Source organism: Hippocampus bargibanti, linkage group LG16 (assembly GCF_051943395.1).
Source record: "Hippocampus bargibanti isolate YZ-2025 linkage group LG16, ASM5194339v1, whole genome shotgun sequence".
Taxonomy (NCBI): Eukaryota; Metazoa; Chordata; class Actinopteri; order Syngnathiformes; family Syngnathidae; genus Hippocampus; species Hippocampus bargibanti.
In genome coordinates this window covers 5,506,077-5,529,448 of record NC_142749.1, presented here as the reverse complement: position 1 = coordinate 5,529,448, position 23,372 = coordinate 5,506,077, and the positions used below count along the sequence as shown (strand labels likewise).

Genomic DNA, 23,372 nt, shown 5'->3' with positions numbered 1-23,372 from the left:
GGGCTCCGGAGATCCTCATGAGGAGCGGCCACAACAGAGCAGTGGACTGGTGGAGTCTGGGGGCCCTCATGTATGACATGCTGACAGGAGCGGTAAGCACACACGGCCGTGTCCACTTTTTGCTGAGTCAGCTGATTCTGTTCGCTGAGATCTATTGTTCTTGCCCTCCCGCAGCCTCCGTTCACTGGCGAAAACCGAAAAAAGACCATCGACAAAATTTTAAAATGCAAACTCAGTCTTCCACCATACCTCACTCAAGAAGCCAGAGACCTCCTCAAAAAAGTGAACCATCACTGCTCCTCCTCTCTTCCGCCGGCCTCTTATTGCATCTGCTGAACATGTTTTTTCTCCTCTTCTCAGCTTTTAAAGCGAAGCCCCTCAATGCGACTGGGGGCGGGGCCAAATGACGCCGGCGAGGTCCAGGTAATTTAAGTCCCAACTTTTTTTTATCATAAATAAGGCTGATCCAGTGTGAAAAAGAATCTCCCTTCAATGCTGTTGTTATTTTATCAATAGATTTGCAAATCAATGATTGAAGAATCAATCGATGGATCGTTTCAAAACAGTGTTTAATTAAAAAATGGTCCAAGTCCTCGGAATTTCAGCCCCTAAATGATAGATCTCACATTTCTGTCCTCTGTAATGGTATCTCAAAAAATGATATTGATTTCACGCAGGCCCACCCTTTCTTCCGCCATACCAACTGGGAGGAGCTCCTTGCACACCGAGTGGAACCTCCATTCAAACCTTTCCTGGTGAGTTCATCCGGCATACAGTGCCGCCGCACTCCCTGACCCGAACCCAAAAACAATCGAGTTCACTGAGCCGCTTATTTTGGCAGCGATCGGCCGACGACGTCAGCCAGTTTGACTCTAAGTTTACCAGCCAGCCTGCAGTGGACAGTCCGGATGACTCCCTACTCAGCGAGAGCGCCAATCAAGTCTTCCTGGTGCGTCTCTGTTGTCTCGTTGTTTTCATTTCATTATTTTGTCTGAGGTTCATTGGTTGCCCCATTAGCTTGATGGGAGAACCGTTTCGGAATTTTCATTAATTGGTTTTTTGTTTGTTTCTAGTTTTTTTTTCAATGCAGATAGGTCATGATTACTCTTTCACTCATTCACTGCCAGACATGTGCAAAAAATGTGTCCACGTCTGTGCCAGGGTTTTTGTCATTGTCATTCAAATTCGAGTTTTAGGTCTACATAAACATTCAATGCAGCGTAAGAAACCTAAACACTCTCTTCTTTCATCAGAAAAAAATGAATTAATTCCTAAATTATATTGTTCTGGAGTCATATGATCTTGAAATGAGGGCTGCTGTCCAAAATACAATGCAATACATATCCAGGTAACATCCGAGTTACGACCGGGTTCGGTTCCGACAAAACGGTGGTGAGTCAAACGGTCGCAAATCGAAAAGCATTCAAAATGGCTGACGCAGCCGACCACGTGATCAAAACAAATGACGACACGCTGGCATCGCCATTACGACAGGATTGTATACGATGTCAATCTGTCAATGTCATGTCAATCTCCGTTTCCAATGCTGTCAATTCCTTCTAGAGGACGCTAAAACGGGACGCTTTCAACTTGTATTTGTACTTTGTATTACCCTGGACTTTGTATATCATCAGTGGTCGGTCCGAGCGCCCCCCTACCCACATCCCGTAATCCTTTCAGAATTGTACCTTTTCTGCACCACCGTGTGCGAGTTGCTTTTCGCAATTGGCGTAGCACACACACACACACACACACACACCCGCTCGTCGTTTTTGGTATTCTTTATTTTTGATTAATCCCCTGGTCCTCTTTTTTGGGACCAGCGATTTGTGTTGTCTCTTCATAAATTATCCTGCACAGACCTCTGTTTCTGTCGCTTACTTGGGGATCCAGACATTCAATTTCGCTCTGACGACGAGTCGGCTGCTCTCTGCTTCGTTCGGAACGTGACAGATCTAAACAAGAAGGAGTCTTTTATTCGACCAAATGCATCGCAAACACCTCCGCAGCATGTTCAACAGTTTTGCTGCCGTAGAATAAAATACAAAACAAAGGGTCTGGCGGTCGTGGTCGTAAGTACGGGTGGTCGTAACTCGCGCCGGTCGTAAATTGGATGTTACCTGTATGTTGGTTTATCTCGCGCTTTAACAAGAGCTGAAACTAGAACAAAGCACTAACATGGAAAAAAGGGAAGTGCTGCCCCCTTGTGGAAAGGAAAAAAAATTGCCAGAGGCCTTGGCCAGCCAGCGCTTTATCGGCACCCATACAAGAAAAAAAACAAAACAAAACCCGAACAAATTTGGGAATGGTGCTGTCATATTTTCAATTCCAGAATAAATTTGTGAATGTCAGTGAATGAGTTAATAGTGGCTTATTTAGTTTTTTTCAATTTGTTTTAGCATTAGCTTTGGTTTTTCAAAATTGTATTTCATGTCTGCCAGGTTAAAAAAAACAGCATGCCATGTATTGTGTAATAAAAACTCAACAACAATATTTTAAAAACAACAATCCAAAAAAACAAAAAAAACAAATGTGTAGATTAAATTAGATGATTTCACAATGCATATACCCACCACGCGGAATTGCTGCTTTGGAGTGCTTGGAACAAGAACAGCTTTCCTTGTTCTAAGTTCTGAAAACATTACCTGAGCTGTCTTACTGACACATTAACAAAGTCCGATGATTTTAATTTTGATTTTAGTTAATTTTTTGGGCTGTAAATAACATCACAAAAAAGTCAATTGACGTCGGACATCCGACCCAAGGACTTAATAAATCAAAATGAACATTTGTTTCCAAGAAGAGGACTCCTGAAACGGGATGGGGGTTCAGGAGTCCTCCTCTTGGAAGTTTCCTTCACTGTTCCATCACATTGTTGGGATTCATCTGACTGGGCATTTGTTGACTTTGTTGCAGGGTTTCACATATGTGGCTCCGTCCGTGCTGGAAAACGTCAAGGAGAAATTTTCGTTCGAGCCAAAGCTCCGCTCGCCTCGCAAGTTCCCGGGAAGCCCAAGGACGCCTGTGAGGTGACAACAAATTCTAGCTCTCTCTTTTAGACATATCCACAATTGACTCCTAAGTTGGATAAATAACAGCAGCTAATTTCCCCTGTTGCAGCCCGGTGAAGTTTGCACGGGGAGACTGTTGGCCTCACGGAACCTCTGCGGAACAACCCATGGAGGTGTTCACAATGGAGCAAATGGACACGAGCAGCGGCAGCAGCGGCGCGTCGGAAGCCTCGGCACCGCTGCCAATCAGGCGGCCGTCGAGCGTCGGCGGGCAGCTCTACAAAAAACAAGCTTATCCTCTGAATTCCAAACGACCGGAACACTTACGAATGAATCTATGACGCACGGCGCATTCCCTTCTCCGCTCGCAGAAATAATGAGCCGTCACTGTTGATGTCATCACCAGCGCTTCCATCTCTTGGCCTCGCTCCAAAATCCTCTGCGATTGCTTTTGGTGCCAGTCGGTTGGTTTGGTTTCATGGTGCTCTTCTTTCCTAATGGAAAACCAACTTGTTTGCTTTCCACAATGCGGTGAAAAAAGTCAGTTTCTTTGTGGTAAATATGAAGTGCCGGATGGGCCACAAATATTTACCTCCCCCCAAAAAACAATTTTACACAATTTTATACTTTTTCTTGACGGTTAAAGGGCCTCATACTGTGTGTTTGTGTGTTCAGGATTTTTTTTTTTGGGGGGGGGGGGCGCGTGAAACTTTCTTGTATATTTCAGTTTTTAGTGACTGACTTTGTCAGTTTATTTCTGGCTCACCGAGCAGTTTTTGGGTTCATGTGCGTTTTCGAGGGAGTATGAATGTTTTTTATTAAGTTTGAGTGGTAAATGTTATTTTTGGTCTATGCAGCACATGATAAAAAAAGCCTTTGCATTTTTACATTGACTGTTACCAAGAACATGAATACTCGGTTGAGTGTGAACCATGATGCTGCTGTTGTACAAGACTCTGGATTGAAGCCATTGAAAGCTTTTATGTTAATTATTATTTTTTTTAGATGACTCTTACAATTGTGTGCAGTTTTTAATGGCTTAAATAATTACCTACCAAACGAAACTTCATTTGTACGGCGTTTAAAAGATGGACCAGTGTTCAATGGTTTTTTTTTCCATCGATGGTAAAGCATCAACTGTGATTTTTTTTTTTTTTGCGTAATCGTTTTAGGGCCCTTGCCTCACACTATGCAAACTTCTTAGCTATTTATTGTTTTGTTTTATTTTGACAGCGTTAGTATTTTGGAAGAAAAGAATGATATATGTTCTATCCCCCCTCTCGCAAAAACAGTTCAAACGGCAAACACAAAAGCAGCTTTCTGTCAAACATTTTCCAGTGTCAAGTTATTTTTGTGCAGCAATTTTTTTTTACATTATCTTTTTCATGTGTACAATATATGCTACTGCTCTAGACTGACTGAATGAAACTTGAATTTTTTTACTGTGATTTGTTCACAGCGTGGGTTGAATTGCGTACTTAGTCAGATTCCTTAGATTGTGACTCACGTGAATATTTTTTTTGGATCACTAAATCCACATTTGAGATGTTGGGTAAAACGATCTCGGAAATCAGTCTTGCTTTTAATCACTGTTGGGCAGTGACGAGAATTGAGTTTCTAAAGTTAATGAATGTTGACATCTACTTCTGAAGATGTTCTATACTGTACATTTGAATAGTAAAAACGTGAAATGCTATTTGGCTCAGAGCACACTTTTGTCGTTCAACCAGGCAAGTCCAGCTCGGATCCTCAAGATCCGCCATCCTGCTCGTTTTCCATCTCCTATGTTGCAACACACCTGATTCTAATGTTCACATCATCAGCAAGCAATGAAGAAGCTTGATCAGTTCAGCCGTGTGTTGCACCGGAGAGATGGAGAACAGTCACGACAGCTAACCAAGTTTGGACACCCTCTGACCCCAGACAACTTTTTCGTACGTTATGAAGTGAATCTACTCTTGATAAGATATTTTTTTGTATATTTATGATGTTCTGCAATCGTAAGGTTTAAGAAAACATGACTGCTCGGTTAGGAAATTTGAAACAAACTACACACATACCTAGCTAAAATGTACAATTTTATTCAGATAGTTCATGGACAACGGGTTTTTTTCATTAGATAAAACATTTCTCCATTCTTTGGTGCATTATTTCCGTAAAAATATTCCAAAAATGTAGTTTGAAATCTTGCCGAACTGCAAAAATAGCGATATCACAATCTTACGCGTAGATAGTGCCTCTATTCTATCGCCTGATACAGGCTGCTGTTGGAGCGTTAGTAAAAGCTTTTGCAAAGGCATCACAGTGCAATTTGCCAGCGGCCTCCCAAATCAACCTTAACCCTTCAAGATGAAAGATGCGTCTTCACCAATCACTCCAGGTCGGAGGTCTGCGCACATTCGCTAACCTCCGTCTGACATGAAATGATCTAATGTAGAACTGGAAATATTTTACACGCAGCCCATGAAACCTGAAATTCAAAAAAAATGTCAAAACATATTTTCATGTATTTATAGTAGACTAATAATGTCAAAAAAGCTCAACAATGCAGGTCCGTGAGGAAAATAATATGATACAATGCAGAAACAAAAATAGAACATACTTTGAAAACCGGGATAGATGGAGGACATTGATTCGCTGTGGCGACCCCTGAGGGGAAAAACCGAAAGGAAAAGAAGAGAAGACTTCGAGATATTAACTCATTCGCTGTCAGACGTTCAAACAAATGTGTCCACTGCAGTGCCAGGGTTTTTGTCATTTTCACTCAAATTCCAGGACCCATAGAATATTGAGTTTGAGTACTACATAAACATTCAATGCAGCGTAAGAAACAACAGACTCTCTTCTTTCATAAAAAAAGAGTTAATTTTTAAGTTATATAGGTCTGGGGTAATATGAGGTGCAAGTGGGGGGGGCATACAAAAGGCAAATCGTGGAAGGGAAAAAACATTGCCAGAGGTCTGACCAGTGTTTTATCGGCACCCCTTGCAAGAAAAATGAACACATTCGGGAATGGTCCTCCATGTCATATTTGAAAAATTCAGGAATGGCAGTAAATGAGTTAACTAGGGAAAAACTACAACTTGTATTTCATAACAGTGAGTGGCCTCAGAATATTAATTGACAAGTGTTGTACAAATTTTAACAATCAAACAAGGTAACATTCATCGGCGCTCTCAAATGCGCGTGATCAGTAAATCTGCAGGTGCGCGGATGTGGCTCCGTCCTTCCACTTGTACACTTTTTCCGTGATTACGGTGCGGCAGAGGGGGCAGCTCTTCTCCCGGTTGAACCACAGAGCGATGCACTCGTCACAGAATATGTGCTGGGTGGTTGGAGACATAATCAACAATCAAACCTGAATCAACTTTTTGCATGTGAGCAAAACAGTACGTTCCATCTCATGGTATTCGTCATGTGGTGCGAATAAATGCCAAAGTGAAAAACACTGCTGTCTCGGGGGAACCTGGATTCAAATCCCAGTTGTTAAAATCCCACATAGTCCCATCTCCAGCTAATTGACTAATTGTTTTACCTGACAGATGAGAGTTTGAGGCTCCCTGTATTCCCCCTGGCAGATGGGACAAACATCACCGGCTTCCATGCACTGACTCCTCGTGGCTGCCGTTCCTGTTTGCTGCAAGGTAAGAAAATCGCGCTGGTCAGGACAAAGCAGCTTTTCTGGTGAGTGTTGGAAGCTTTTTTCTTTAAGCAAACAATCAGAGTGGAAACAAAAAGTGAATTTAAACTTGAAACTGACCTCACACTTTAGAATGATCCTCATGGTTTTCAGTAGAGACTTGCAATGTCTGTACAATCCCAAAAGCTGCAAGTGAAGTACACTTTTAAGAAGCTGTTTTGTAGTCATTTGATTTAAGAAGCGTCATACCTTCAGTATGAAGTAGAGCAAAGCTAGCAAAACGCCCACAGTGAGCGCCGGGTTACCATCAGCTTCCTGGTAGGTGACCAAGTAGCGGAACCAGAGCGGCGCAGGGGCCGCGGCTTGGTAGACCTGAGCTAGCTCCTCGCTCAGCAGTAGCCAGCGTCCCTGCGCACAATTGCCGCGTTAAGAGACCACCGAGTCAAATCAAAGAGTTTCATAGTCGGATTGTTAACTCGAGGCACTTTTACACAAGGTGGATGTCAACAACTCTATTCTTACGGTTGTGCAACGGGAATATTTAACTCGCATTGGGCACACATTTTAAATGTTTTTTCCCGATATTACTATACAGCCATACATGAAGAATGAAAGCCGAACAGTTAATGTATTTGGAAATACTAGTTGAATGCAATAGTGAAGTTAAAAAAATGAATGCATTTTCAAACCATTAAAGGCAAAACAAAGCATAGCAAGTGAACTGGAACTAATCCAGCTGACTTTGCGTGAGCGTTTTATCACCCAATCGCATTGAGTGCGACATTTTAGAAACCCGGTCACCTGCTCTCACCTGTGCTCGATAGTTGAGCAACGAAGCGGGCAGCAGCAGGAGAAGGCACTTGATCCCCATACAGAGGAATTTGATGACAAAGTTGGTGATGCCAACTGCCCACAGGACCTCCCAGAATCCCAGTGGCTCTAAAGTTGGACTTAGGAACACAAGACTGGGGAGACACAAATTAAATTAGGGTCCTAAAAAATACTACTACAAATAAATACTACAACAACGGTTGCTCATTTTTAGAACCCGAGCATGTGCTGCTTCTTCGGAAGTTACCAGTTGTAAAGTGTCTGAGGGAGAAAAGTGTAGTAGAGCAGGAGGGTGGAGGAGACCAACAGCAGCAGCAGCCACAAACAATGCAATTTGGCGTGGAAAGCCTGAGGGAAACACACACACAGTCCAAACGCTTTAGAGGACAAAGACCCTCAAGAGCACGGCCCTCCGACTTGGTCTTTTTGGAACTACACGGCTCCTACCTGAAGAAATACTTGGGTTTGGATGCTTTGATTGACATAGAGAAACGTCATGAAGAGGCCCACACCAACTGCGAGCCCTTTGAGAAAGAAAGGTTGTTTGTTACATAAGGCGATTGGATAGAAACAGCTGTTCACTGGAGAGCGGGATTTTCACATTACGGTTCAAGTCGCACTATTGACAAATCTGGCATACGGCGGAGAAAAAAAAGTAGAAAAAATATGCATGGGGTCAGATAAATTTAGACTTGAATGAGGCATCTTCCAAACGTAGACACAACACAGAAGTAAAATAATTGGACCAATTCAATGGCAGGATATGGTCAACTCTCCATTTTGTCAGATGTTTACTTCTGTGTTGTCACTTGCTGCTGTTTAAAACGTGGAGATTTGGTGCATTTTGAACACCTGCTCAGATTAAATTCGTTTGGAGAGTCTGTGAGTCAGTTTACACTCGCCTAGCGCATGTTGCATGACCAGTTTAGCGCTCAATATGATGAGAAAAGGAAGACTTTTTTGGAACCAGCGAAACAGGCAGCGGAGCTCCGAAAGCGAGCTACTGGGGTCTCCCGAGTCCAGGTCCGTGGAGTCCATCGGGTCGGCATCGGAGGCTAGGTGTTGCTGCCCCCGAGTGTGTCCATGGGAATGAGAGTGGCTGTGAAGGTTGACTCTGGACCTGCGAGCCGAGGTGGCACTGCCGGAATCACTCGTCGTGCTGCTACTCATTGCTATGCGCACCTCAGTAGTGTTGGGATGGATGGGGGTTGTTGTCCTGCCAGGAAGCTCTGTTTGCATAGTAAGAATCAGATCAGAATCAGAATCAGAATCATCTTTATTGCCAAGTATGTAGGACACACAAGGAATTTGTTTCCGGTAGAACACGCTGCACTAGTATCGTTGTCAAAAAAACTGCTAAGTGGCACTATACAGTTCCATTTTGGCTACTGTTGAAGCCTAGTAAGGGACAAACCATTGCTCAAATGAGTCCCTTCCTGGCTGGAATTAGGTTGCATGACAGTAGGTGACTCCCTCACTTTCACAGCTTTTCTGGACACAAATAGGAAATCTTTGTAGATCTTTCATTGAGTCCGGGCATTAGCACATTAATAGTTATTTTTTCTCCCTCGATTATGTTTTATGATCACAATAAGTAAAACATTCAATAATAATGACATTTAAATTCCTTAACTAAGCAAATGAAAACCATAGGCTCCAACCATGGTTATGATGGTAAATAACAGTAGTCGCCTTAGCCCAGCAGTAAATGGAGCAGGGACTTGCATGAGCGCTTCAACAAAACGGAACTGATATCAACAATACAAAAGAAGGCTGTAGAAAGTGTACAACCATTTTTATGGTCCACATTTGTCAGTAATGACTGAATTGTATGTAGTCTTCGAAGACCAGTTAAGTATAATGGTGGCTTTGTTCTACAATATTGTAATTATGAGCAAATATCTTGAAACACAATACGTATTATACATTTAAAAGCAGCCATGTTGTTACACGAGATTAACAGTCACACATAATCTGGCTACTTTAAATTGAGCTCCGATTCGAACAACGCCTGCTACTCTCCGAAACACAAGTTTTGAGGACTCATAATTACTTTTTTATTCAGGGTAAATAACAAGAGTTGGATAATTGTCAACAGTGAAATGTCATTAGCAGTAGCTCGCAGATGTTTTGTGAAAAGCTACGAGCGCATTCACTTACCTGTCATTCTGCAACCGGAGTTTCATGGTAATCTCTTAGTTTCCATTTAATCAAATCGACCAAAACACCAGACGAAACAAAAGCAAAAAGAAATGGAGGAAATATGTTTACTTTCAAGCCAAGCTATAAACCTAATATGACGTCACTGTACGCTTCCTCTGTGTTGTTTTGTTGTCAAGTGCCGTTTTATCGCCACCTAGTGTTTCAATTGTAGACTTGCAATGTGCTGAAATTTCAAACGTGACACACTATTGAATCAAACGACCCAATGGTTTTGAAAGTCTTCATTTTGCTTTGGTTTGGACATAATTTGTTGGTGTAAAAACGAGAGAAATAATGGTGACATGGTTTCTCATTAAACGGGAACAGCTCATAGACCAGTTTAACTGGTTCTTTGTTGCAAATTTTGATTCATCCACTTCTGTTATTCAGTGATGCTCAACTACCAAATTGTTTTCTGTGTGACGTTGAGGGGGGGTCGTCCTTTCTGTTATGTAAATACTTTCAGCATTTTCATTTTTTTTGTGTTGCACAAAATTAGTTTTCAATGCACACATATTGACCCAGTGTCTTTTAAATCCGTTCATGAACTGACCCACTTGACCTTTAAAGGCTCAGAGGCGTGCTGTAGCCTGTCCCAGCTGCCAATCGCAGGACACACATAGACAAATAACAATCGATCCATTCACAATCACGCTGATGGAAAATGTAATGAAGTGATCAATTATTCTTCTGTGCAAATTTTTGCAATGTGGGAGCAAATAAGAGACCCCACAGAATACCCACACAGGCGTGAAGAGTACTGTAAACAGGAAGGCCAGAGCCTGGAAAATAAACACCGGAACAATAAAACTATAAACTTAATACAGTCTATATGGAAAGTATGTATTAATCTTAATTCACACTTGCCACATTTAATTTTAACACTTTATTCTAATTCAATTGTAATGCAAATGTGTCTTCTTTTCCTTTGGGCTTTTCCCTTCAAGGTATCGCCACAGCGAAATAGTGTCCTCCATCTTCAGAGGTTTGATCCGCATGTTTGTTTTGGCCAAGCTTTTACATCGGATGCCCTTCCTGACTCAACCCTCTGTATAATAGAAACATAAAAGACAATAATACAATTGCAGTTTTTTAAATTGCTATATTTGGAAGATACTACAGGTTGTCATAATCGGTCTTGCATGTCGATTTTTGAGTAGAATAAAATTATTCCAGTTTGGAAAAAGAACAAACTCGAACCCATTTCCCACAAATGTGTACCACACGTAAACGACGTTTTAAAACCTGTCTAAAACCTGATTTAATCATCCAGCAGGTGGCGCCTTATGATAACGCCACGAAGCAACTCACCAAATGGTGAATGCAATTGACTTATCTTCATTCACCGATGCTAAAACGAAAATGACCACATTTAAAGGCCTGTTACCTGTAGGATAAAAGCTCCCCTCCTGCCATTGTTATTTGGTGCTAGTTAGCGTCAAATAACATGAGGTGAATTGCTGATCAGAATAATGTCAAGTAAGACCCTCAGAGTACATACACAGTTGGTAAACATTTCATTTAAAAATTAACGTTTGCCCTACTTCATGTTCAGTGCCCCAATCCATATAAACCATTTTGTTGCCAATCCAAAATCAAATTAAACTGTTCAATTCAGGCAGGATTGGGGCTATTATTCATGAGGGCGTTCTCTTTCTCCTCACTCTCCCATCACCGCTCATATCCTGTTCTTCAACTTAAAGCCCATGACCTGAAACATTGATTTCACCGTCACAATGTCAAACGCGTGTTTTCAGGGAGTCGATTCAATATTTTGGGGTAATGGCTTCCACACAGTTTAATGAGAGACAGCCTTTAATATTCTGTTCCGCTCGACTCTCCTCTTCTAAATAGAACCACCTGCTTGCCTGGGAAAGCCGCGCTAAGAATTCCTCACACAAAATTCAAGCACATGGGACAAATCTTTCCTTTAAAAGGTGCATTACAATGTTTTCTCGACAACTTGTTGTGTTGGCAAACATTGATCTGGAGGTGATTCTGCTGGCACCAGTCCACAAAGTCCTTTGTCAGTCCCCTGTACTCCCTATCGTCTCCCTCTGTAATGAGGCCGACAATAGCTGAGTCGTCAGAGAACTTCTGAAGGTGGCAGGTTGGGGTGTTGTAGTTGAAGTCCGAGGTGTAGAGGGTGAAGAGGAATGGAGCCAGGACTGTTCCCTGCGGCGCTCCGGTGCTGCAGAGAAGCCTGTCCGACTCACAGTTCTTTACCCTCACGTACTGTGGCCTGTTTGTGAGGTAGTCTGTAATCCAGGATGTGAGGTGATGGTCGACTCCGGCATGCTGCAGTTTGTCCCCCAGTAGACTTGGCTGGATGGTGTTGAAGGCACTGGAGAAATCGAAGAATGTGATCCTCACCGTGCTCCCAGCATTCTCCAGGTGCAGCAACGCCGTATGGAGGAGGTAGATGATGGCATCCTCCACACCGATGCTGGGCTGGTAGGCAAACTGCAGCGGGTCCAGCGAACGTAAACGACGTTTTAAAACCTGTCTAAAACCTGATTTAATCATCCAGCAGGTGGCGCCTTATGATAACGCCACGAAGCAACTCACCAAATGGTGAATGCAATTGACTTATCTTCATTCACCGATGCTAAAACGAAAATGACCACATTTAAAGGCCTGTTACCTGTAGGATGAAAGCTCCCCTCCTGCCATTGTTATTTGGTGCTAGTTAGCGTCAAATAACATGAGGTGAATTGCTGATCAGAATAATGTCAAGTAAGACCCTCAGAGTACATACACAGTTGGTAAACATTTCATTTAAAAATTAACGTTTGCCCTACTTCATGTTCAGTGCCCCAATCCATATAAACCATTTTGTTGCCAATCCAAAATCAAATTAAACTGTTCAATTCAGGCAGGATTGGGGCTATTATTCATGAGGGCGTTCTCTTTCTCCTCACTCTCCCATCACCGCTCATATCCTGTTCTTCAACTTAAAGCCCATGACCTGAAACATTGATTTCACCGTCACAATGTCAAACGCGTGTTTTCAGGGAGTCGATTCAATATTTTGGGGTAATGGCTTCCACACAGTTTAATGAGAGACAGCCTTTAATATTCTGTTCCGCTCGACTCTCCTCTTCTAAATAGAACCACCTGCTTGCCTGGGAAAGCCGCGCTAAGAATTCCTCACACAAAATTCAAGCACATGGGACAAATCTTTCCTTTAAAAGGTGCATTACAATGTTTTCTCGACAACTTGTTGTGTTGGCAAATCAGAATCAGAATCAGAATCAGAATCAGAATACCTTTATTCGTCCCGCAATGGGGAAATTTGCAGTCCACAGCAGCAATTGAAGAGGGATGGGGTTGGGGTGGGAGTGAAAGGATAGAAAACAAGATATTCTAAGCATAACAAAATAAAAATGTCAACTGTATACTGTGCAAATTTAGATGTGCAAAAACCGTTCTATAAACAAGACTGTACATAGTGCAGAATCAAGAAATGCATTTAGATATATTGCAACAACCCATATTTACAGGTGTCCAGTTTTTTTTTTTTTTGGTTTTTTTTTTCACATGTGATCATTGGGAATTGTGAAGCCTGACAGCAGTCGGTAGGAACGAGCGGCGGTACCTCTCCTTCTTGCAGCGCGGGTGTAATAGTCTCTGGCTAAAGGAGCTACCCAGTGCTGTCAGGGTGGGCAGGAGGGGGTGGGAGGGGCTGTCCGTCATAGCTTTTAGTTTAGCTAGCGTCCGTCTGTTGCCCACCTCCTCAAGAGAGTCCAGCGAGCAGCCCACGACAGAACTGGCCCGCTTGACAAAGCGCTCCAGTCTTTTTCTGTCCCGGGTGGTGATGCTGCCTGACCAGCAGACAATGCCATAGTGGATGGCTGATGCCACCACAGAGTCATAGAAAGTCTTTAGGAGTGACCCCTGAACTCCAAAAGACCTCAGTTTCCTGAGGAGGAAGAGGCGACTCTGTCCCTTTTTGATTAGGGCATCCGTGTTTGTTGTCCAGTCCAGTTTATTGTTTAGAGTAACACCCAGGTACTTGTAGGAGGTCACCCTCTCAATGTCCGAACCCTGGATGTTCAATGGTGCAGGTGACGATTGTTTCCTGCAGAAATCCACCACCAGCTCCTTGGTTTTGCCAGTGTTGATCTGGAGGTGATTCTGCTGGCACCAGTCCACAAAGTCCTTTGTCAGTCCCCTGTACTCCCTATCGTCTCCCTCTGTAATGAGGCCGACAATAGCTGAGTCGTCAGAGAACTTCTGAAGGTGGCAGGTTGGGGTGTTGTAGTTGAAGTCCGAGGTGTAGAGGGTGAAGAGGAATGGAGCCAGGACTGTTCCCTGCGGCGCTCCGGTGCTGCAGAGAAGCCTGTCCGACTCACAGTTCTTTACCCTCACGTACTGTGGCCTGTTTGTGAGGTAGTCTGTAATCCAGGATGTGAGGTGATGGTCGACTCCGGCATGCTGCCAAAAGCCAGTGCTGATGGGCCATTCCTAATAAATCCTGAGCATAGGGTTTCAGTTACAGCAACAAGCAGGCCAGTATTATTCAGGAGCCAGCACTTCCCTGAGTTGCTGCAACAGTTGGCCTGGCTTGGTGGGAGTGGAAGAGTGCAAGTGAGGGCTCCCCGGTGACACGAAGCATGATGTACCTGTTAAAAGAAAAAAAAAAAAATCCCAGAAATGTTAGAATACAATCCACTTGCACTCTTGTTCTCCCTTAAGATTTGGATGTGTGGATGCAGAGGCAGATGTTGGCAAAAACAGGCGATAACCTGCCACGTTTTTAAGGACAGTCGGCTCCGTATGAGAATGCAGAGGAGAGCAAATGCCTTGCAGATGTGCACGGCGATGTGTTCATGCATCAGCCAAGGGCTTTTTATAAGCTAGCATTTATTTCATTTTTATTCTGTGTGAATGCCAATAGTTAATTGTCAAAATGATTTAGAGGGGTGCTTATGTCCTAAATAGGAAAATGTTTTGTGAGATTAAATGGCTGACACATGTCTGTGTGCAGGGCTGCAGGGTGGTGGTGGTGGGGGGGCATGAATGGATTCCTCGCTGCTGGTCTCCCCTTTCAATTGATTGCTTTAATTTAGCTCCTAATGATTAGAATGACCCCTGCCTGCAATTAGCATGTGCGTGTGTACGTGCATATACTGGTGGTCTGCGTTTAATTACAGCAGCATACGAATATTGTGCGGCCCAGCGGGAGGGTGCAGAAATGGGAGCATCCGCAACTGTGTTTGGCTGACACCAAGCTCCTGTGTGTTTATCAGTGCCAAGGTTTTTTTCCAAATACCTTCCTATGTCCGGTGCCGCTCTGCAGTGTTTTCACCTGGACTTTACTGTTTGTCCTTGCATGTCAAGCTCTAATGCGGGGCCTGCAGTTTGTCAGGTGGAATGCACAGTCCACTTTGAAACAAAAAAAGTAGCAGACAGCAAATCTTTGGGACAGGGTTGAACAACATGAAAAGCGGGGTCTGAATCGGTCAGGCCAAATAAGTAAGCACAAAAATCGACACGAGCACACTAGCCTGACAAAAATGATTTTATATATTTCTTTTTCTGTGAGCCTCCATTGTGTCCTCTCTATACTCAATAGCATTTTTCAAGACAAACAATAACAACGTGACCCCTTTTCAATTTATCAGCCGGTATAGAAAGCTCATTTAATTAACAAGATCATCTGTTTGAATCACTCGCCATCCTGAAGGTTAAAATCAAACTTGCTCTACCGTTACTGGGGGTCTGTCGGATTCTGTCTTGATTTTTAAACAATAGACTGAATATGAAACTATTTCAAATTTCTGCCTTTATTTCACAGATATTGTAATCTGATACAGGGAGGGAAAGAAAAAAATAGTTCCCGTATTTTCCGATTTTTAAGGCGCACCCAAAAGCCTTGATTTTCTACAAAAGATGACCCTGTGCCTTATATGTAGATGTGCCTTATATGTAAAGTAGTAATATTGAGCCACAACAGGTCTCACAACTACTGTCAGCAGCCAGAGACTAAATTCTCCCCCCTTGAAGAAGTATTGTGTAACCCCAGCCTTTACTTATAATGTGGTGTTGCTTGTATTTGGAAAACGTTTCTATATTAATATATTATACAGTAAAGTCTCGTTATATCGACATTCAAGGGAGGCCGAAAAAATATCGATATAACCGGGACTATCGATATATCCGACCCTGTTTGCATGTAATTTTCTCCGTGCGTGCATAGAAATAGTATCGATATAACCGGGACTATCGATATATCTGATATCGATATAACGAGACTTTACTGTATATGATATTTTTAAAATGTCTATGTTTATATATTATATTTGGAAAACTTTTCTATATCTATATAATACATTTGGAAAAAAAACATCTATAGTTCTATATTACATTTGGAAAACTGATATATTTCTATTTTATATTTGGAAAACTTTTTTTCATTCATTGCCTGATAGTCCGGTGCGCCTTATACATGAAAAACGTTTGAAAATACACCATTCATTGCGGGTGCGCCTTATGCACCAGAAAATACGGTGCAATGGGAAAAAAAATCTGTTGAATTAAATTAATTTTGTCAAGTGGCTGCACACAATTGAATCATCTGTATTAAGGTTATATTTTAAAAGTACAATATTAATAATCCACAGCCTTTTTTAAGTTGACTAGAAAAATGCAATAAGTAGACCATGACACCGATATTAATAGATCCAGATTGTGAGCCACCAGAATAATCTGTTGTCATTCTAAACATATTTCCCAACTGCCATTATTCATGATTGTGTTTGCGTTTCGTCCCACCGCGCTTGCTCATCAGCAAGAGCAGCCTTGGGCGTCTCCTCTTAGAGGCTGAGAGGAGTAGCAGAAGCAGCAGCAGCAGCAGCTCCCTTGGGGCACGGTGGCGATGGTGATGGTTGATGCCGCTGCTCTCCGTCTGTGGAGAATGCAAATGAGGCTGTGCTCTGTCTGATATACACTGTCTCTATACCTGGCGTGTGTGTTGTGCATCACACTCTCACCGACACGGTCTCATCTATCCCAAGGTCCTCCGAGGTACGCGGCATCCTCCAACCTTTGCTTTAAATCATGATAACAAGGTACATTTAACACCCAGCTGTCTAGCCAGTGCAGCAAGAAAGTGGCTTTATTGCCTTATTGCTGTGCGAGTGACTTTGGGGAACATCCCTCTTCCTAATCTCAATGAAAATGAGTGTTTCACATTACCAGTACAGTTTAAACTGTAGATTTATTTATTTATATTTGTTTTTTGCATATCACAAGTGACACTTTGCACTCAGCGGAAGTCCAAGAATCTAAACATTGATTTAAGTTAACGAGTTGAATGGCAAACCACAGATATGTAAGAACCTAACTTAAAAAACAAACCAAAATAACTTTGTTTACACACCAATAGTAATTGAATATGTTGTTCAAAAAGTCCCCATGGGCCCAACCTCCACCTCGACGTGATTATCTTCGGCGCTAATTCATCAAGCAGGATTCTTAATGACGCCGTGTGTTTGATCTCTCTAAAGCCCCTCCACGTGGAGGATGGATACAATTTGTTTTCCCCGGTCATTAAAGCATATAATCTTGTGTTGATTGCTAAAAGCTAATTACAATAACCATGGCGGGAGTTCGGTGCAGCATAGCATCAAACAGCTGTACAGGTAGTGTCGAGGGCTTTTAACACGGACAGCCTGCTGTTCCCTTTTTTCCACACGTTGTCTTTTGTATTGCCCATAAAGGCTTCACACTGTTTCCGGCACAAAAGCGAAAACAAGAAGCACTTTATTTTTATGCAGCTCATCAATTTGTGAACTGGGTCGACATTGTATTCGTACAAACATCTGTGTGCCATGCAGTTTTGGGCCGTCATAGCCTGCAAGGCCTTCTCTGCTAGCCTGAAAACATCTAAATCACAGACTAATGTGAATTTTATTTTGTCCATGAGTTCTTAATAAATAATTCCAACTTGTCTTTCAGTTTCCTTTCATTGCTTTTCCCCTGTAGTGCTGTTTCCATATTGTTTTGCTTGCTTTCATATTTGAATCACAATGCTTGTTTTCATGTTTAAGCATTTAACCAAGCACATTTCAGCCGTCATTTGTTACCAAGGCCAGAAATCTAACTGGATGCCTTCAAAATCAGTTCTGCAGGCCCTGGAGCATAAAAATCAATGGCGATCAAACAGTTGCTTTAACCAATCAGAGTTCGAGTTGGCAACCCAAGGCCTGCTGGAAGGCACAAATTATGATTGGCTAGTCACATGATAATAGGATGACTAGCCGCTAGTGATCATTGCATACTGGCCAGAGCTCACACAATGTATACTGTATGTAGCGAGCCCTATAACAAAATACATTTATGTGTTGATTTAATCGCAATTTTGTCAACCTACAATGGCTGAAGGAGGAGAATAAATGGATTTGTTTGCAGATATACTGTTAAAGCCATTTTCAAGACGGACTTCCCAAGAATAGATGGATATCATTAAGAAAGGTGAGACTGCTCCGAAGCTTGCAAAAATAGCAACTAATATTCCAATTTTATTAGGTTATTGTAAATCCTCACGTTCATAGTAAAAATTCGATCAGTTTAATGGCAGTATTTCTCAAGTTTCTTCAAGTCACAAGTTATTTCCTGGCCAACAACATCCTTTAGTGGATGTGTAGTAATATCACACCACACTCCCAGCTGTGGAGTGATTCAGACGTAGCACTACTGAAGGCCTAGGAGTGACATGCATGGCCCACAATGGGTGTTGTGGTTGTGCACAGAAACAAAATAGTACATCAAATCACCATTGACTATTTATGATCATCATGTAAAAGCATCTTTCCTCTTAAAGGACAACCGACGTCACTTTTTTGTTTTTTAACCGACATCAGAAAAACATTTTATAGCATCTAAAATACCCAAAACACGCAGTATGATATTTTTAGTCAAATGCAAAACACCAATAAAAATGACTTAAAGTGTCCAAAATCTGCAAAAAATTCAGCTGCGAATTGGGCAGTTTCAGAAAGTCCCGTCCCCAGTTCGTGACGTCACGCCAAGACATCTTGCATTGCTTGTGAATCAAAACAATGGCTTCAGATTCGGAGAATATGCTTTCTTGTTACACATCCAGTTATGAATCTGATTCAAATGGTTCTGAAGAGGAAAGCATACATGTTTGCAATCAATTAAAGAATTATATGTGCCATTTTGAGGCAACATTGGGGGAAAATATCTCACCCAAAAAAAAGAGGCACAAAATGGCCAGTGGCCACCTCCGCTTCCACAGGCTGATAAATTTCTTATATGGAGCCTGGATGCCCTCTTCTGGCAGCTTTTGGGTGCAACACGGTTCTCAGACCAAACATGTACAGCAAAATACATTGACCTGATGGAAGGACTGCGACAATGTGTCTTTTTTCGGTCAGGGGGCGGTCCTTTCGTGACGTCACGTACGGTCTCATCACCAACTCAAAAACAAGACTTCTTGAATATTCAGAGTGAGTCTTAAAACGTAAAATATATCTATATGCAGTGGAATCTTATTAAAATGCGCTCAGTAGAAGTCATTTGAAGCCAATAATGGACACAACTTGTCCGGAGACGTCGGTTGTCCTTTAAGGTTGCTTGCTATTTACAGTAAATAAAGGCTAAAGAATGGAGAAGGGCCTGACACCATTTGGGTGTACAGTAATCTATAACTGTAACATTCAGTGGAGCTAAACTGGTAATAAAAACACATTTGAAGCACCGTTTATGCAAAGGTAGGGTTACTCTTAAAGGTTGAGGCGCTTAACGTGGGCTCTCACCTTGCAAAGTCTTCCGTTCTTCAACAAAATACCCTTCATGCTTCGTGTGAAGACGAGACGTATAAAATATGTCTCTGCCCTTGCTCCTTCAGTCTGTTGTCACAGGATCGCAAAAATGTTAATATGATAAATGACCTCCAGGTTCACCTGCGACTGCATAAAAAAAGACGCAAAGATGACTACAGGGCGGATAATGGCGACTGAATAACACCGCATGGAAGAAAGCTGCTTAATATTGTCGGTGTGCATGAATATATATATATATATATATATATATATATATATATATATATACTTGTTTCTCATACAGTATTGCAGAATGTGCATTTGCCTTACACCACATTGCATTGAGTGTATACCGTATTTTCCAGTGTATAGGGTGCACCGGCGAAGAAAGTGTTGTGGCATTTTCTTTATGAATAGTGCATTTTCTCAAGTTTTTCATATACTGTATAAGGCGCACCGGGCTATATGGCGCACCTTCAATGAATGAAAAGAGTTTTCCAACTATCATATAGAAATATATAACAGTTTTCCAAATATAAGGCACACCACATTATAAGGTGCTGCAGTAGAGGCTGGGGGTAAGCACTACTTCTTCTACAGGGGGAAATGGAGTCGGTGGCCACTGCGAGACCAGTTGTGGCTCAATATTACTTAACATACAAGGTGCATCTGCGTATATGGTGCAGGGTCATCTTTTCAAGAAAGTTACTACTTTTGGGTGCGCCTTATACACCAGAAAAAAAGGTATACTTATAATTGCAATTGGTAAAATACAGTATGCTATTCAAAGAGTAGAAAAAAATTTCAGGGATGAATGTCGAATGCAAATACTGTATAATACAGTCGCTTCATTATGAAATAGGAAAAGTGTGTGTGTGTGTGTGTGTCTACTTTGTACCTTGATATACTATTTGAGATTTCATGCACTCACATCTTATGAAAGGCGCTTCTAAATGAAATTTATGTTTATTATTATTATTATTATTATTATCATTATAAGTATTTTTAAACAGCCTTTATTTATTTATGTATTTATTTATTTATTTAATTATTTTGAGGGCCTCCATCTCAAAACTGTATCCACATCTGTTTACACATCTTACCATGTCACCTTTGCATTTAAACAGCTTCTTCCCCCAAGCCATTAACTCTTTGAACTCTTTCAACAGTAGCCAAAATGGAACTGTATAGTGCCACTTAGCAGTTTTTTTTGACAACGATACTAGTGCAGCGTGTTCTACCGGAAACAAATTCCTTGTGTGTTCTACATACTTGGCAATAAAGATGATTCTGATTCTGATTCTGATTGCTGACAACCATTCATTTAGCCTCAAACTATGACACAATTGTGCATATCTTCTCAATATATATTTCATGACTTTGCTGCTGTGAAATGTAAATTTCTCCACTGTGAGACTAATAAAGGCAAATCCAATCCAATCTATTTTATACGGTTTCTACAGAAAAGTGATTTTAAGTGCTCAGCAACTGCAAACTCTTGTGGCATAATGGCAGTGCCTCCTCAGATTGATGTGGAGACTGCACTGGGGTGGGGTAATCACACCATGACTGTAATTGTAATGATGGTGATATTTTTACATTTGTCTAATCACCTGCGCCTGGCTTTTTCTGGTCAATTTCTTACACAGTCAGTCTATGTCTCCTTCCATGTCCCCTCCTTTATTGATAATGACATAGGTGTCAAACTAATTTTGGTTGTGGGCCACATTTTTGTTCCCGTTTCCCTTGAAGGCCCGTTATGACTGAAACCAGATAAAGAAAGTCAATAATAACAGTTTATTCAATTTAATGGAATGAGAGGTTTGGCCACAAGAAAATGCTACAATATGTCTTATTACATGTGGGAATTTAAGATGGTCATACATTTTGTGACCATCACAGAAGTCAACATGTTTGATTTGACTTTGCGGACCATCTAACATGATTTGGTGCGCCAGATATGGCCCCTGGGCCTTAGGTTGAGACCAGTGATGTAGATTATTCCTTGGCCCAATTTGATGACATTTGCCACGTTTGACCAATCGCCCCAGGTTTGCTCATTCCTGAATTAGACATACATGATGTATTTATGAAAAAACAATCACACAAACTAGAGTATTGAATTTGGATGCTATGACACGTCATATATGACAACACCCACATTCAACGAAGATGACCCAACAAATGCATTTACCACATGTTGTGTATCACTAAGCACACATTTCAATCTCCCATTTATGCACCCGCCGATGTTAATTTCCATGTATTATCATAGATCGTGGCACAAGGTCATTGTATGCAGATCGTCTTCTGCACGTTGCAAGATAAGATTCTTGCAGCTTATACATTGACATTCTCCGTACTGTATCTTTATTTTGGGCGACAACCCCTCAAGTATGCATGAACATGATAGTCACATAACTGCATGGGGGGGCCCCCGAGCAAAAATGCCATAGGATATCTTCAGTAGTTGTCTCCATTAAATCCAGAGATTGAGTACCTTTGCCTGATTCCTTCAAAACATTTGTGCCTTCTCCCACTTTTCAATTGGAAAAAGGAGCCCCACAGTGTTATGGAATTAAATATGGCCCTGTGGCCATATTTAATTCCATAAACACTGCGTTATGGGATGTGTTTATTTTTTGGTGCACGTCACTTTGTACGCATGCATGTCATATGCATTGCGTTGTTAGAAGTCGCCTTTGTTTTGCAATATGAATGAGTCAATGAAAAGATCAGATATAACAAAAAAAAAAGAAATTTGGAATCATACCCTGCAGCAAAAACGTTGGCTATTCATCATTAAATAAAACATTAATGGTCTGATTCTCTTAATTCACATCATTCATTCTCTCTAAGCAACTTAGTTGTCATTGAGAAGCGACAGGCAGCAGCAAACAGAAGGTCCTGTAAATAAATCGTGAATTTATCATTAAAAGCTCCGCATTAAGATGAGATTCATGCACATGCTGCCTGTATGTAAATTTCTGACCGCAGTTGTCCGTGCATTTTACTTCCCAGACCAGCTGGCAGTGAGTCATGCTTTTTTGGCTCTTGCCCCTGTACTCACAGCTCACAGCTTTGGATGTGATGATTCTCCAAGATGGCAGCAGGTCATGGCCCACTGTTTCGCTTTGCACACGGAGAGGGAGAGAGAGGGAGCTGCAGATAATTTACCTCTCGTCGCCCGCCTGTGTCTTACAGGAGCTTTTTTTTGGTACCTATATCAGTGAAAGCGTTGTCTGGGTCGGTGAGCGTGTGAGTAGGAGGTAGTGTGCCTGAAGCAAGTAGTGGATCGCTCTGCTTCTTTTAGACCGGGGCTGGTGAAGCAGGGGAGGAACATAATCTGATTTAAAGCATGTCAAAGATTCTGAATAATTTCCTCATTACCGCCACCCGCTTGTCATTTTCAGAGCATATTTAATTTAACAAGAAGAGGGAGCATGTGTGCGGTTGGGCATATTTTTTTTTTATTCTGCGTGTCAAACTCTGTCTCCTGTCTTCCTGCTAAAGGAGGAGCGACTAGCTCCCTCGCTTTCACTCCTTCACTCTCTCTGACCCCCTGAGAGCTACAGCTGTCACAGTGTCACTTTTCCCCATCTATAATTGAAGAGTGCACACTGCACAAAGCCCATGAAACCATGTCAACCACTTCCAGTTGCTCCTGTTAAATAATCAGGCAGAACCAACAGTGCCAACGGGGGAGAAATCTGCATGTGTTGTTTATATCGCCGGCTTGTGCAATCATTCAGCCAACTCGCTCTTGTGTCTCCTTCCCCAGCGTGCACCCGCTCAATCCAAAGCATGCGGGCGCACGTTCCTGTGATCTGTTGACTTCTCCGCGTTGATGGCCCAATTGCAGTAATTTTCCTCTGCAAAATAAGCGATTGCTGTGAT

At 41.9% G+C, this 23,372-nt stretch overlaps 2 protein-coding genes and 1 long non-coding RNA gene across 6 annotated transcripts in view; 1 reads left to right on the top strand and 2 right to left on the bottom strand.

Moving 5' to 3' along the window:
- rps6kb1a (ribosomal protein S6 kinase B1a) overlaps positions 1-4,425 on the top strand; it is an 88,204-nt gene extending 83,779 nt beyond the window's left edge. For all 3 annotated transcript variants that reach the window (XM_089016898.1, XM_089016897.1, XM_089016896.1), the window contains 7 exons: positions 2-92; positions 175-282; positions 361-423; positions 678-755; positions 842-949; positions 2,917-3,029; positions 3,121-4,425. In XM_089016898.1, coding sequence (XP_088873024.1) covers positions 2-92; positions 175-282; positions 361-423; positions 678-755; positions 842-949; positions 2,917-3,029; positions 3,121-3,352 — 793 coding nt within the window. In that variant the 3' untranslated portion in view covers positions 3,353-4,425. The remainder of the gene's footprint in view (position 1; positions 93-174; positions 283-360; positions 424-677; positions 756-841; positions 950-2,916; positions 3,030-3,120) is intronic.
- Positions 4,426-5,076: 651 nt separating this feature from the next.
- Positions 5,077-9,795, bottom strand: rnft1 (ring finger protein, transmembrane 1). Of its 2 annotated transcripts, XM_089017708.1 has the most exons (10): positions 9,643-9,795; positions 8,890-8,973; positions 8,385-8,728; positions 7,930-8,006; positions 7,730-7,830; positions 7,463-7,616; positions 6,901-7,059; positions 6,772-6,837; positions 6,547-6,648; positions 5,077-6,336 (listed from the first exon to the last, which is right to left on the bottom strand). In XM_089017708.1, the coding sequence occupies exons 1-10, from the start codon at positions 9,666-9,668 to the stop codon at positions 6,202-6,204; spliced, it is 1,248 nt and encodes a 415-aa protein (XP_088873834.1). In that variant the 5' UTR covers positions 9,669-9,795; the 3' UTR covers positions 5,077-6,201. The 2 variants fall into 2 exon arrangements, with proteins under 2 accessions (XP_088873834.1, XP_088873833.1); XM_089017707.1 differs by lacking the exon at positions 8,890-8,973 and having other exon boundaries at positions 8,385-8,711; positions 9,643-9,778.
- A 6,495-nt stretch (positions 9,796-16,290) lies between these two features.
- Positions 16,291-22,614, bottom strand: LOC148886171 (uncharacterized). The gene is made up of 3 exons (XR_016117753.1): positions 22,546-22,614; positions 19,470-19,562; positions 16,291-16,594 (listed from the first exon to the last, which is right to left on the bottom strand). It is a non-coding gene; the product is annotated as an uncharacterized LOC148886171 (long non-coding RNA).
- Positions 22,615-23,372: the final 758 nt, after the last annotated feature.